General features: G+C 44.4%; 1 protein-coding gene across 2 annotated transcripts in view; it reads right to left on the bottom strand.

Annotated features, from left to right (window-relative positions):
* Positions 1-376: 376 nt before the first annotated feature.
* Positions 377-16329, bottom strand: part of me1 (malic enzyme 1, NADP(+)-dependent, cytosolic) — a 112181-nt gene continuing 96228 nt past the window's right edge. For both annotated transcript variants that reach the window (XM_024399783.2, XM_024399793.2), the window contains exons 7-14: positions 8108-8217; positions 7038-7135; positions 6226-6339; positions 5694-5799; positions 5185-5327; positions 3678-3851; positions 1179-1277; positions 377-770 (exon numbers count right to left, since the gene is read on the bottom strand). In XM_024399783.2, the coding sequence (XP_024255551.2) occupies positions 603-770; positions 1179-1277; positions 3678-3851; positions 5185-5327; positions 5694-5799; positions 6226-6339; positions 7038-7135; positions 8108-8217 (1012 nt within the window). In that variant the 3' untranslated portion in view covers positions 377-602. The remainder of the gene's footprint in view (positions 771-1178; positions 1278-3677; positions 3852-5184; positions 5328-5693; positions 5800-6225; positions 6340-7037; positions 7136-8107; positions 8218-16329) is intronic.

Below are 16329 nucleotides of genomic sequence, written 5' to 3'. Positions count from 1 at the left end.
AATATAGCCTTTAATAGGCAGGCAAATTGTTGGCAGGGCAACACACTTCTCTATAACCCCGGCCTTTGTGTATGGATGACCGACTCTTAGCAGTATATCCATGGGGAAAGAGTTAGTCATGCTACTTTTGGACAGCTGAGTGGAGACATCGAACATGTGACATCAAAAACCCACTCTCCTCTCATCCTGTGCATCACTGCCAACAGTCTTTCTCCGAGTTATACATTTTGTACACACATTTTCTGTTAGCTTTGAAGATTGTATTTTGCCTCTTAGTATGACAGGGTCATGGGAGCAAACAATGGCGATGCCCAAAACCTCCCCAAGAAACCTCTCAAAGTACTGTACACCCACACAAACACAATGGCAGCAGATATGAAGTAAACAATCATTTAAAGCATTTTATTTGATCATCGTGTCTATTTTGGCTCATAGCTATCACATTCATAAAGATATTTTCTCTTTTACATTATTAACCCACAATCACCATTGCCTTGATGATATTGCACTTCTGTCGTCTCCTTCACTCCCTTCCTGGACCCTGGTCTCCTGTCACTTCTCCTTTGTGCCCCGCGTCCCTCGCCCTCAGTCTCTCCGCCACGTCACAGTTTGCATGACTGGATGGTCATGGCGTCCTTGGGCCAGTGGTAAGAGTCCACAGCAAACTCGTCATAGTCGGTGCTGTAGATGAGGGAGCGCACAAAAGCCTCCTTATCCTCAGGCTCCGGGTACAGCGTCGCCATCTTGTGCTCGTAGGCAAACTTCACGATCTGTAAGACACACAAACGCGATAGTTCATAGGTGTACACGGTATAGACGGAGTAGTATACAACACGTTAAGAAAACCTGCTCTCTCCATGACATCGACTGGCCAGGTGAATCCAGGTGAAGGCTATGATCCCTTATTGACGTCACTTGTCAAATCCACTTCAATCAATCCGTGTAGATGAAGGGGATGAGACAGGTTAAAGAAGGAATTTTAAGACAACCGAGACATGGATTGTGTATGCGTGCCATTCAGAGGGGGAATGGGCAAGACAACTCAATATTAGGAAGGTGTTCCTAATGTTTGGTCTACTCAGTGTAAGTGTGAAGACCTATTGAGGGTATGGAAGCATGAAGAACTAAGGACATGTTTGTGTGTGTGTGCAGATGTGTGTGTCTGAGTGTGCTCTCACTTTTACAGCCAGCTTGAGAGAGACATCTCTGATGGTGTTCAGGGGAGGGTACAGTCTTCCCTCCGACAGATCCTTCTCCGTCACCAGGTCGGCAATGGTCTGTCAGAGAGCAACCAAATGGATGAGTTATCCACACACAGTCAAACAGATATTCGGCATACCTCAACACATACACACATTTTACTGTAAAGAGTATTGAGACATTGGAATGCATTTTAAATAAAGTTACATTTGATTAGATGTTCTACATGATATACTGGCTAGGTGGGCAGGAGGGTATAACGGGTGGCAATCAGTGTAGATAAGGTGGCTAAGACTTGACATTAATCCCACCCTCTCCCTCCTTCTGTTGCGCAACTGTCCTCTATCCTCAGTCTACACTAATTGGCAGGCTAAGTGTGGCTCTTATATGCCTGAGGCACACGATGACAGTATCAAATAAAATATGAAATTGTCATTCAGTACTGCACCCCCACTTATGCGTCCCTGTGAAGTTTTAATCGTCTCCCATGTCTGCAGAGCCAGGCAGCAGAGAGCAAAGCGAGCTGATTGGCATTCGCACAAAGAACAGCCTATGAGAGGTTATCAGTTTTGCCATTTTTTCTGACGGTTTATTAACTGGGCTTACAGGGATATTATTATATTTTCCGTGACACTGAGTTGGGGACAGACATGAGGACGTGTTTAAGGGATTTCCTTAATGATCTGTAAGCACAGACTGGGTTTTACTGTAGTGTTTTTGCAGACTAAAGTCTGCAAAAATACTACAGTGATTACTGTAGTATTTACAGTTAACTATAATATAAATACTGTAGTAAAGTAACTATTATATACAACAGTAATGCATGTAGTGTTTTTGTGGACATTACTGTAGTATTTACTATAGTGTTTTAATTTTATTATCCTTGACATCAAAGTGGAGTCTTTCTCCTTCAGGAAACCTACTGGAGAAATGTAAGTTTCTCCAGTAGGTTGTACATAACCTGTAAGGGGTTTAGGACTGGGTAAGGGGTTAGGACTGGGTAAGGGGTTAGGACTGGGTAAGGGGTTAGGACTGGGTAAGGGGGTAGGCCTGGGTAAGGGGTTAGGACTGGGTAAGGGGGTTAGGACTGGGTAAGGGGTTAGGACTGGGTAAGGGGTTAGGACTGGGTAAGGGGTTAGGACTGGGTAAGGGGTTAGGACTGGGTAAGGGGGTTAGGACTGGGTAAGGGGGTAGGCCTGGGTAAGGGGGTAGGCCTGGGTAAGGGGGTAGGCCTGGGTAAGGAGGTAGGACTGGGTAAGGAGGTAGGACTGGGTAAGGAGGTAGGACTGGGTAAGGAGGTAGGACTGGGTAAGGAGGTAGGACTGGGTAAGGGGGTAGGACTGGGTAAGGGGGTAGGACTGGGTAAGGGGGTAGGACTGGGTAAGGGGGTAGGACTGGGTAAGGGGGTAGGACTGGGTAAGGAGGTAGGACTGGGTAAGGAGGTAGGACTGGGTAAGGGGGTAGGACTGGGTAAGGGGGTAGGACTGGGTAAGGGGGTAGGACTGGGTAAGGGGGTAGGACTGGGTAAGGGTGTAGGACTGGGTAAGGGGGTAGGACTGGGTAAGGGGGTAGGACTGGGGTCTGAACGGATAGTTCTGAGATTCTGCTCTTTTCTTTATAATTGAGGTATATACTGTACCTGCCATGTAGGATTCTCACTCCTGGGTGGCACAAATTGCGATATGGGGGAGGGGAATGGGCAAGGTATATGCACATTCGATACTGTAGAATTAACTATAGTTAAGAAGTGTAGTGTTTCTGCGGGCTGTGTTTTTGCAGACATTTCTGTAGCATTTACTACAGTGTTTGTTTTGCGGATAATAGTGTAGTGTTTACTCTGGTATTCTACAGTATACTATAGGTTTACTATAGATTTCTAAAGTGAGTACTGTAGTATTCTATAGTAAACTGTAGTAGTTTTCATGTAGGGTCTCCAGAAAGGAGTGAAGATGAAGAGGGAAGAAGGAGGGTAGAGATATGGGGAAGAATTATAACGAGATTGAGTGTAAAAAAAATACAGAAAGAGATACAGAGGCAGAAAGAGAGAGATATTGAATTGGAGAAAAGACATGGAGAGAGAAGGAGAAGAAGAGAGATACAAAAGGAGAGAGATAGAGAGGGAGTTGAATAGGAAGTGATAGAGAGAAAGGAAGAGAGAGTGTTGTAAAAGAGACAAAAGGCCAGATATAGGGAGGAATATGCAGAGAGAGAGAGTCAGTTGAAGAAGAGCGAAGAAGAGAGTTGGAGGGTGTTTGTGTGTGGGTGTGTATTAAGAGGATATTTTAATGAATGTCTGTCACCAAGCTATTTGAAAATAAATTAAATGATAATTGGATGGATACATTTGCATGTATGTATGTATGTATGTATGTATGTATGTATGTATGTATGTATGTATGTATGTATGTATGTATGTATGTATGTATGTATGTATGTATGTATGCATGTATGTATGTATGTATGTATATGTGTGTTACCTCTGCGGTGATGAGGAAGATCTCATCGGTGACGTGTCGGATTGCACAGGCGGTGACGCCCAGGCCGACTCCAGGGAACACGTATGCATTGTTGCCCTGGCCAGGGAAGAACGTCCGCCCATCAGGGAGGGTCACGGGGTCAAATGGACTGCCACTGGCAAAGATGCCCCGCCCCTGGACCAAACACAAGTGTCAAGGGTGTCAACACGGGGAAAATATATTATACTGTGCATATACTGTACCCCTCACCTCTCTAAATGAACTTTCCCCCAGGGTCATTGTAGTAAGTTGTTAAGGGATGTATTATCAATAATGACTAATTATGTATACATTTCAATGAGGACTGAATAATCAGAATACTATTATGTTACTGTACATGTATGAATTTTCTTTTAATCCTCGTACTGAATATAATGTGTGTAATTATAATCAAGAATTAGAACAATGACTGTCTGTTCCTTAGTAGAAATGAATGATCTTATCGTCAGACTGGCTAGAATGCTTATCTACACAGGGAGACCTTGGCTCGGTCATAAATGATCTAAATTGGCCAGAAGCTATGTGGGAAGGCTTGAGAACTATACTGCCATTGTACTGAAGTGGAGAAGAGACGGGACAGTTCGAAAACTAATGACGTCATTTTCAGTTTATAACCTGTGGTAAATTGAATCGTGTTCAGTACTCTCGAGAATAAACGCTACTGATTGATTTTGAGACTGGTCTCTGTCCATTTTATGCAAATAAGGGTCTTACAAATTCTTAGGAGTGGGCAGAGTGTTTAATTGAATTGGTTAAATAAAACATAAAGGAATTTAATTCCTCTAACATAAGTAAAATATGTGCTCTTTATCAATTCATGGAGTGGTTGCATGGCCGAATTCTCTGGACGCCTCTTCCCGATCTCTAAACAGCTGAACCTTCTGTACCATCTGTGGGATTACAGGCTACTCTGGCGAAAACACAGGACGTCCGGCTGCCCAGAGGTTGAACACTGGCAAGTTTCAATCATGCTGTCAATCAAATTGCGTGGTGTTGATCAATGAAAAGCGAAATAACAGTTTTGGGGTTAAAATGCAGACTGTCTTAGACTGTGTCCTGCTTATGTTTATTCTACTGCAATATCATAAGTTACAACAGACAGAGGGTTGTAAGCCTACATCCTAAATGAACCTAGAAAATATCTATATTTTTTAACGTTCGTTTAAATCGCCGCTGGGTTTTTCATTTCAGCCATTCAGAAATATGAGGAAGTAAACCAAGTAACACTTGGGCAGAATGTGATTCCTTTGTTTAGCTCTGGGGAGGAGGCGCCCAGGTGGGCGGGACAGGAACTCATTGGTTTGATTCGGTCACGCAGTCTCAGCCACCAAATTAACCAGTAAACACAATACATTCACTTATATTAACTTCTGTACACATACTGTTCAAGCACAGTGCTGTTTGAGTGTTGAAGTACACAGACATTTGAAGACATTTGCAACAGCACACTTCAGACCCCCTCCAGTACCTCTGTGATGGTGTAGCACTGCTCGGCAGTGCACTCTGCCTTGCTGGTGGGGTTGCTAAGGGCGAAGATGATTGGCCTCTCATTAAACGAGGCCATATCCCGAATGATTTCCTCCGTGAAAGCTCCAGAGATGGCCGCCACACCTAGAGAGCAGGATCATATTCATTAGGCACCAAACGGAAGAAAACGGACTGAAACAGGGTGGGACTACCTGAACTTAAACCCAATACAAAATGCTCACTTTCATTTGCCGTTGCAAAATGTTTTGCTGTGGTGTATCCTAATGAACAAGACCCACGAGAGAACACATTAACCATGCAGACTACAAACTCTAACCCAGGAGTTGTATAAACCAGCTCTATCCACCTGGAGAGATATTGGGTAATTGGAATTTCAATTAAATCTCAGTGATTTACTGGATTGTATGGAATTATAATCTACATAAATAAAGGTTATATGAAAATCCAATTGACCCCCCCCCTCCCCCAGTGAGCTGATTGGTGTATTACCTATGATGGCTGTGGGTTTGAGTTCATGCACCACATCTACCAGGTTCCTCATCTGCTCGTGCTCGTGGGCAAACCTCTCCTTCTCATGGGTCAGGTGGTCTCTGCCCTGAGAGTGGAAGAGAGATAGTTGAAAGACAGATTGTGATAAAGCTTGTTTCTACACATGCCAACTGGCAGCTGCCGTGCTCTCTTTGAGGATCTCTGAAATGAATACATGAAGGCATTCAAACACAGGCACAAAAACACAAAGACTATCTCCAAGAGCCAAAGATTCTGAACTGCTCAACCCTAACCCACTTAAGGGAAATAAGCTTGATGGGGTTTCAGTGGAGTCAAGTGCTATGTGTTCTGGTCACTAGAGGGCAGTGTTGACTCAATGCTGGTCTACAGAGTTGGTGACAAATCTATTCATACATCATGAATATATGCATGTCTATAGGTCCGGACAGCGGGGACTCCAGACAGAGCTGTGTCTACTCTACAGGGGCTGAGTGACCCTGGCCGAGTGGCAGAGCAGAGGTACTTGTATCACCTTGACGATGAGGCCCTTGGAGTCAACCATCCAGATCTTCCTCAGAGCCTCGTCTTTTGGGAGTCCCTCCTTCTCCATCGCCATCGTGATGAGGTCAGCTATCCCCATCGCGGCCTGGGGACAAGAGGGATAGAGAAGGCAGATGTGATAGGAATGCCTCTGTGCCCCACCATTCACTTCCCTGATCAAACAAGGAATAAGTCCCTAGCTTTCACCCCTAAACCTGCAGACAATTTACCCAGTTATTATTCAGACTTAATATAATCTTGACTCGTTATATTAATGCACACCTTTTATTTTGGGATTTAATTCAATGCAGGTCAGTGAATAGCTTGAAAGGCTCAACAAGTCATTTTCTTCTGTTCTCAGCACAATAACCATTTACTGTAAAATGGCCTCAAATTCTACACATTACCATCTACTTCCCTTTCAATACAAAGTGGTCATGCATCAACATGGAAAACACATGAAACTTGGCATTTTAAAGAAGATGGGGGGTACTATAGTTCACAGTCAGGCCAAGAGCCCCAGAGACTAAAAGACATTCTAAATGTCTCCCCATTACAAATTATGTTGAGCTAATCACAATTTTATGGCCATGTTCTCCTGTTTATTAGAGACAGGGTCTGTTGAGCCACAGCCTAGAGGTCTACTAGACCTCAATAAAAAGCTCAGTGATTGGGAATGGGAATTTGAAGCATTGGTTTGCGCTTATTTCTGATTCTGTCATTAGGGGCAATCAGTCTGCCGTGTTTCTGAGCAGAGAATAAACCAGGAGTGAATTTGCCCATTGACAAGAGTTCTGCACCCACCTCCCCTGCACCCTGGAATACAATGGTATGGTCTGACATCTTGCTCTTGGTGACACGAAGGGCAGCGAGTAGGCCGGCCACCGCCACTGCAGCGGTACCTGGGGGGGAGTGACATATATGATTTAGCCCTGCAAGTATGAGATTTCCTCAAGTGAGTTACTATCGCAGAGAGAGAGTGAGAGTATAAAAGACAGAAAACAGACAAAATAAAAGATGAGACATATTACAGAGCCGCACCGTAACACAATCTCCTCAGTACATCATAGGGCTTGTACAGCAAAAGTGCTCTTTACGTTGTCTGCAGTAATAGCAAGCAGATTTACCGAGACAGAGAATTAGAGAGAAAATATGGTTTAGATTAGCCTGCAGAAATCACAACGGCTACCAGGGCTAATTTCTGGGGAATGTAGTTTTATTTGACAGACAAACTAATGGCTCCTCAGACACGGTGTGACTGATACTGTGGTCTCATTAACAGAGCGGATGTAAAAAGTTGGTCCGTGTCCCACTGTTCCCTGTACAGTGCGCACAGGGCCCATAACGCTCTGGTCAAAAGTAGTCCACTACAGAGGGAATAGCGGTGCCATTTGCGACACAACCCGAGTCTGGAGTCTCTGGACTTACTGTTACATTACTGTTGTTTTCCACAGGACTCTATCAAGGGGTCAGAGAGAGAGCGATCAGAGAGAGAGCGATCAGAGAGGGGTCAGAGAGAGAGAGCCGTCAGAGAGAGCCGTCAGAGAGAGGGATCAGGGGCTCGGTGTGTTTGTTTGAGATTTGAATTAGTGCTCCATGAACAAGCTATCTGATTTAAACTGATTGATTGGATGAATGGGCGGATGGATGTGCGTGTGTGCGCTTGCGTGCGTTGGAGAAGGAAAAGGGATATAGGAAGGGAGGAAGAGAAAGTGGAAATAGAAAAAAAAGGAGGATGACTGATAGAGAGGGAGTTTGAGTGCATGTGGTGTGTGTGTGTGTGTGTGCGTCGTGCGTGGGTGGGTTCTTGTGAGCACGTTATCGAGTCTCTGTGCAATTGACATTGGAATTTTGCAATTGAAGTATACGTGTACCTTGGATGTCATCGTTGAACGTGCAGTACTGGTCGCGGTACTTGCTCAGCAGACGGAAGGCATTGGTATTGGCAAAGTCCTCAAACTGGATAAGACAATCCATTCCATACCTGTGGATAAGACAGCCAAGTCAGATAAGACCACATTCACATCCCTACCCCTTTTCTAGTCATTCACCACAGGGCCAAGAGAGCTCAAACAAAAGGAGAGAGCTGAAAATCAGATGAATCACTTCCAGGACTGTGATAATACTGTGCATCTACAGTACAGAGGAATGTTGCTCTCTCACACACACACACACCTACACACACACACCTCTGTGTAGCATGCTCTATAAAGTGCATTGCCTATGCCTGTACCAAGTCCCTCTTCTACACCATAAGAATAAGGACCTTCACAGTTGTGTCCTGGAGAGGGCACTCTTTCACTGTTGAGGAGTTACATTTGAAACGTGTGGAGTGGGATGCTGGATGAGCTTGGTGTGTTTATGCATACGACTAATTATGCATGTAAATACGCATGGCTCAATGTGCAGGCTATAGCATCCAGCAATCCACTTTGTCAATGACTTAGGCCACAAGAATGCAGCAAGAAACTTGGTGTTCGCGACTGATTCCATGACAGGCTATTTGCCTCTGCTTAGTGACCGATCCTCAAACAGCTGTCCTTCAGGTGACTAGACAGGTTAAATGTCTGTCAAGAAGGGAGATCGACTAGCTACCACAAAAGGAACGGAAACACTATAAAACCCTGAGTAATGGCAAGAATGGCAGGACCTCCGAGTAAATCATCACCAATCTACTTTACAAGCTAATCCACAGTCCACCTGACACCCTGTTCACCAACATATAGGCCTCTTCATCCACTAATACCAAAACCCGACAACAAACACGATACACAGACAATAAGAAGTGCGTTGTGAGTTGCTAAAATAGCCTTAGCAGAAAGTAACTCCCGGTTCCCATGCTCTCTTCTGCAGTGCTGTAAATCTGTGAAAACAGAGTAACATAAGCTCTGTTAGCCAAGCCCAGTGTCACACATATACAATAGGGGTGGAGGGAGGGAGAGGGTGGGACATGAGTTTCTAATGAAACCTCCAGGGCTCGCATTTCGGCAGCATGGCGCGGGAGGAAATTGGGGACAGGTCAGGCAAACAGAGAGCGACGCCAGCCCCGAGTATGGACCCGGCAACCACGGAGGCAAGGAGAGGGAGAGGGTGATGAGACTTTCACCCCATTGCTCTTCATGGATCTTTCTCGCTCCAATATGACGCGTCGTCTCTAACCCTCTCAGTCTTTCTGTCCCTCTCCATTATTTCTCTCTCTACCTCTCTCATTCGCTCCTTCTCTCCTTCTCTCCATCTTTCTGGTAAAGCCCCACCTCGTCGCACCCGGCACATGGAAAATATTCACCCCGGCACTTCTGCAGCTTATTGTACAAGTCACTAAAGCGGTTTCCCAGTTGGCCTTCTGCTGCTGAAAAGCTTAGGCCTTCGGGGCAGGAGGAGGAGGAAGAATTGAGAGGGGGATGAGAATTGGAGAGGAAGGGTGAGAGGATGAGAGTTGGGCTTCAGCGATAATAAAACTTCAGCTCCAGGTCAGAGAGGTGGGTTCCATCACTGTGTCGGTCTGTCTGACCCTGCATTCATCAGACTCAGCCATCTGTGATACGGCGCATTCTGTAAGTGACGATTGACGCAGGGAAGGACGGAACGAGCGCTCAAAACGAGCACAGCAGGACAGTGGAGAGAAAATGTGTTTTCTATCAGGCAGGAGGGGAAAGCAAAGTGCTAAAGCAGTGGAGCTATGGCTACGTGGAGGACCATAAACTTTTCATTGTCTCAGGGCTGCGGGAGAGGCGAGGATGCTGTCGCAACTGCAGCACCACTACCGCCCCCTACCGGGCTTTAGTGTATTCGCTGCGAGGTCACCTCAGTTCATCCAGAAAAACAGGCGCCCTCGCACTTCTTCAAAGAGGTGGTTTTTGGAGGCAGAGGGCTGTGGCTCTGTAGCTCTGAGACAGATGACAGTCAAGCAGCTCTCGTGTTGCCTGTGACACAATCATATAGTAAGGAGTAGAGAGCTTCGAGTGGAAGCACAGACGGATTCTATCCTGCTGATAGACAGTACATGATATACACAGCTCTGTATAGGAGTTCTAATGAGGACTGAATGGCCACAATCAATCAATCAAAAGCAAAATGAGAGTGTTTGTGATGGAGGGAGAGACTGAAAACAGTGACTGTGTTTGGATCAGTCTTGGCTAGGGTCAAGCCCCTGGTCCTCAGGCCATACCAATAGAGAGAGGGGGAGAAAAGGGAGAGGGAGTGACGGCTAGAGGGGAGTTAGGCGTGAGGGCTAGAGGGAGGTACCTCCGACCAGAACAAAACCCCCTGGTATGCATTAACGATTTCCATTCTTCCCAAAAGCCTGTTGTCTTTCTCTGATGAAAGAGAGAGAGAGAGAAAGAAAGAGAAAGAGAGAGAGAGAAAGAGAGAGAGAGAGAGAGAGAGATGAGAAGACCTGTTGAGAGGAGCTCCTCTGCCCAGTGCTAAATCAGCCCATAACTCAATGATAGCCATGAGATATTGGGGAAGATGGCTGTTATGGAAAAAAGGAACAATCCAAATCAAATCAAATTGTATTGGTCACCTACACATGGTTAGCAGATGTTATTGTGAGTGTAGCGAATTGCTTGGGCTTCTAGTTCCGACAGTGCAGCAACGTCTAACATGTAATCTAACAATTCCACAACAACTGCCTAATACACACAAATCTAAGTAAAGGAATGGACTAAGAACATATACATATAAATATGTGAATGAGCAATGACAGAGCGGCATCGGCAAGATGCAATAGATGGTACAAAATAGAGTATCCATATCCATGTACTCGGACTGTGATTTGGCAGGGGGAATCAGTTCTCTCTATACCGGTCCCTCCAGCTCCACTCCTCAGCTCCTCTGTCAACTAGACTGTCCAGTCAGACTCCTAGAAGACAGAGTGGCTGCAGAGACAACTGGAAAACATTCCATCCGTCACTGTAGATTAGAGGGACAATGTGGAAAAAGTCTTCCTCCTTGCACCTGCTTAGGGAAGTGTTCACAAGACAGTTCACCTAACCTGGTCCCAAATCTGTATGTGATGAATAGCCAACTCATATGGTCGTACAACAACCATAAGAGTTGGCTTCAAAAGCACAAACAGATCATGGACCAGGCTAACCACATCTCCCTGGCACAACACACACCTGTGAGCTAAGGCTGTGTGTGTGTGTGTGTGTGTGGCCCTGCTGAAGGGGCTCAGAATAGGTCTGGGTTGCTTACGCATTGGTTGAACTGTACCACATCAGGTCTTAACCAAATAAACACAGTATTCCGAGGAAAAGTTGAAGAAACACACCCAGTAACGTAATGCAGATAAACAAATACACGCACAAAAAGCATTGCTGGTTGTGTGCTACTGTACAAGGGAGAGGACACCATAGATCTCAACTCAACTAGGTTGGTCTAAGTCTAAAGGTAGGCCTAAACTTTACTACAAACTGCCAGTCTCTTGTACACTGCACAATGGGGATAACATTTTAGGTGAGAGAACATTCAGGGAGACAGGTGGCCCTATGTCCCAAGAGGTAGCCTAGTTGGACAGAGAAAGTGCATTGGTAAGCAGCTTAGATAAGTATTATGCCCACAAATGACAGAGAATATTAACATGTTTCTTAGCCAAATATTATATAAAATGTAGGCCTATATTTTTTATATATATTTTTTTTATGGGAAAATGTTATAATATAATTGATTCAAGCTTGCGTTGTGTAAATAACTCCAACGCATCTAGTGAACTGTCAAGCGTGATCAACTTTAGATGACATGTGTAAGATAAAGAGAACATTTGTTAAGTGGATGATCACAGATTGTTTAAGTCAGATTTGCATCTGTAGCTAGAATGTGAGGCACAAAAATGCAAGGGTTGAATTTAAATATTGATCAAAAGGGTAGTGGTATTTCTGTAGATTGGCTGTAATCAATTCAAGTGTACTATTGTGTATAACTTCCTTGACTTAGTGACATCAAGGGTTGGCATGGTTATTATTGCTAAGTGATGCGATAAGACAGTGTGGCGTTACTAGCAGAATACTGTGATATCACAACAGTGTCGACATGGACGTAACCGAATCATATGAGATTACATAGATTACATTGAGGTCCTTATGAGAAGAGATCATGACAAGAATGTACCAAACCGAAGTACATATTGGCTGGACAGTGGGAGCAGGATAAAGTTACATGTGGAGAATGAAGGACAGACGTGTTGTTGCCACATTATCTGTGCTTGATACTGTATGTCTGACATTGTGTATCTCAATGGTGACGTGACAGTGACTAATGGATCTTTAGAGCTACAAAGCCCGACGTCATGAGACGCGATCGCATACAGTTTTTTTTATTGCCTTGCTGCTATTTTTCACAAGTACGTGGTAACATTTCACAACTCTTAGTGCAAAACTCAAAAAAGGTCAAAAACTTTAAGCACATTTTCAATTGACTAAGTACAACACACAAAATCACACAGTGAACTTTTCACCCAACCTGATCAGTGTTTCATCTAGAAATACCTTTCATGTGAAGTAATTGCCTTTCACAATGCAATCTCAAAATACTTTTCATATGATTTGTTTAAATACTTTTGTCCATCACTTAATCCAACTGTGCTTAATGGTTAATCACTTAACCATTTATTAAACTGGTTTGTCAATTATATATGGATTTTGATGGGGCCCATGCCCACCTATTTGAGGGGGCCCATGTCCACCTCTTTGATGGGAAATAAAGCAGGCCATTGAGGAGAACTGTGACACCTTTGCCAATGTGGCATCCATCAGCCTACCAACAATCGCCTGGCTTCTGAAGAGGCACCAGGTATCTATGGAACACATTTACCTGGAGTCTTTTGAGAGCATCAATGACCTGGAAACAACTACGGGCCGAGTATTTAAAAATATATATATTTTTATTTGTATTTAACTAGGCAAGTCAGTTAAGAACAAATTCTTATTTACAATGACGGCCTAGGAACTGCCTTGTTCAGAGGCAGAACGACAGATCTTTACCTTGTCAGCTCGGGGATTCGACCTAGCAACCTTTCGGTACTGGTGTGGATGAGAATTTATGACCAAATTCTCAAGATAGGCTCGATACAAATGAATGAAATGAATTACATTTCTTACATTTGATTACAGATTGCAATTCTATCAGATTTTTTTGTTGTTGCATGAATGATTGTTGAGGATGTCTTCTATGTTCACACATTGGATAGATATTATGGAAATTATAGATTTTCAGTCAATTTTGTTGGGTAATGTAAATGTATTGCCTACTGTGAAAACGGTATAATCTACTGTGATTTACAGTACTGTAGTAAATTACTTTCAGCACTTCTAAGGGCGATTTGAAACCTACATTGTTTGCTATTGGATTAACTGGTAGTTAAAACAACCAAACTGAAAAGATATCATAATGTTGTGTTTTGGTGATTAAACCGATGTTCTCATTACATTTCACAATAAACTTATATTTTGAATCAATGGTTGTGTGGTGAGAGATGTTTACGATCCAAATCAATGCACAGTGGCAGGTTTTGAATGAAAGATGGGCTGCATTACAAGTGTGACCAGTTTGGAGTTGTTACTAAGAGTTGTGAAAATGTACCACATACTTGTGAAAATAGTACCAAAGCGATTAAAAAAAACGGTAAAAGGTGATATTCTAGAAGGTTAAAGTGTGTTAAAGATGCACTATGCAGAAATCACTCCGCCATTTCCTAGTTGCTAAAATTCAAATAGTTTCAGTTTGTGACAAAACAAACAAGTTTCGTGGAGAGAATCATTGTACCATCTGTGAAATATATTTTCCATTTCCCAAAATATTGTATTTTCAGGAAGCTTGGCCCCAGTGATGTACTGGCCCGTACGCACTACCCTCTGTAGTGCCTTGCGGTCAAAGGCCGAGCAGTTGCAATACCAGGCAGTGATACAACCAGTAAGGATGCTCACGATGGTGCAGCTGTAGAACCTTTTGAGGATCTGGGGGCCCATGCCAAATCTTTTCAGTCTCCTGAGGGAGAATAGGTTTTGTCGTGCCCTCTTCACGACTGTCTTGGTGTGTTTGGACCATGAAAGTTTGTTGGTGATGTGGACACCAAGGAACTTGAAGCTCTCAACCTTGGAGCAGCCCCGTCGATGAGAATGGGGGCGTGCTCGGTCCTCCTTTTCCTGTAGTCCACAATCATCTCCTCCTCCCTCCACATTGAGGGAGATGTTGTCCTGGCACCACACGACAAGGTCTCTGACCTCCTCCCTATAGGCTGTCTCATCGTTGTTGGTGATTAGGCCTACCACTGTTGTGTCATCGACAAACTTAATGATGGTGTTGGAGTCATGCCTGTTGAGGGAGAGGTTGTTGTCCTTGCACCACACGGCCAGGTCTCTGACCCCCTCCCTATAGGCTGTCTCATTGTTGTCGGTGATCAGGCCTACCACTGTTGTGTCATCATCAAACTTAATGATGGTGTTGGAGTCGTGCCTGGCCATGCAGTCATGAGTGAACAGGGAGTACAGGAGGGGACTGAGCATGCACCCCTGAGGGGCCCATGTTTTGAGGATCAGCGTGGCGGATGTATTGTTCCCTACCCTTACCACCTGGGGGAGGCCCGTTAGGAAGTCCAGGATCCAGTTGCAGAGGGAGGTGTTTAGTCCCAGCGTACTTAGCTTAGTGATGAGCTTTGAGGGCACTATGGTGTTGAACACTGAGTTGAAGTCAATGAATGGCATTCTCACATTGGTGTTCCTTTTGTCCAGGTGGGAAAGGGCAGTGTTGAGTGCAATAGAGATTGCAACATCTGTGGATCTGTTGGGGCGGTATGCAAATTGGAGTGGGTCTAGTGTTTCTGGGATAATGGTGTTGATGTGACCCATGACCAGCCTTTCATTTAGCTCGTCTGTTAGATTTGTGTCACTGGGCAGTTCGTGGCTGTGCTTCCCTTTGTAGTCTGTAATAGTTTGCAAGCCCTGCCACATCCGACGAGTGTCAGAGCCGGTGTAGTACAATTCAATCTTAGTCCTGTATTGACGCTTTGCTTGTTTGATGGTTCGTCAGAGGGCATAGCGAGATTTCTTATAGGCTTCAGGGTTCCTTGAAAGTGGCAGCTCTATCCTTTAGCTCAGTGCAGATGTTGCCTGTAATCCATGGCTTCTGGTTGGGGTATGTACGTACAGTCACTGTGGTGACAACGTCATCGATGCACTTATTGATGAAGCCAGTGACTGACGTGGTGTACTCCCGGAACATATTCCAGTCTGTGATAGCAAAAGAGTCCTGTAGCTTAGCATCTGCTTCATCTGAACACGTTCTTATTGACCGAGTCACTGGTGCTTCCTGCTTTAGTTTTTGCTTGTAAGCAGGAATGAGTCGGATAGAATTATGGTCGGAGTTGTCAAATGGAGGGCGAGGGAGAGCTTTGTACACTTTTCTGTGTGTGGAGTAAAGGCTGTCTAGAGTTTTCCCCCCCTCTGCACATTTAATATTCTGATAGAAATTAGGTAAAACTGATGAGTTTCCCTGCATAAAAGTCCCCGGCCACTAGGAGTGCCGCCTCTGGATGAGCGTATTCCTGTTTGCTTATGGCCGTATACTGCTCATCGAGTGTGGTCTTAGAGCCAGCATCGGTCTGCGGTGGTATATAGAGAGCTACGAAAAATATAGATGTAAACTCTCTTGGTAAATAACGTGGTTTACAGCTTATCATGAGATACTCTACGTCAGGCGAGCAAAACCTCGAGACTTCCTTCGATCTCCTGCGGTAGCTGTTGTTTACAAATATGCATAGGCCGCCGCCCCTTATCTTACCAGAGGCCGCTGTTCTATCCTGCCGAAAAAGTATAAAACCCGCCAGCTGTATGTTATTCATGTCGTCATTCAGCCACGACTGGGTGAAACATAAGATATTACAGTTTTTAATGTATTTGTAAAACAGCGGCCATATCCTTTGGCACCAAATTCACTCCTTGATGGTTGTACTACTGGGTTTACTACTGGCTTTGATCATTGAGATTTGCAGTACTTGCACTTTTTGTTTTTGTTTGGATATCTGCAATTAGATCATGCTAAGCTCTAAGTCTTAAGTAACAATTCTGAAGTTTATGTCTCATCATTATTCTCTCAGATG

Source organism: Oncorhynchus tshawytscha, linkage group LG03 (assembly GCF_018296145.1).
Source record: "Oncorhynchus tshawytscha isolate Ot180627B linkage group LG03, Otsh_v2.0, whole genome shotgun sequence".
Taxonomy (NCBI): domain Eukaryota; kingdom Metazoa; phylum Chordata; class Actinopteri; order Salmoniformes; family Salmonidae; genus Oncorhynchus; species Oncorhynchus tshawytscha.
This window is presented reverse-complemented; position numbering and strand designations above follow the sequence as displayed.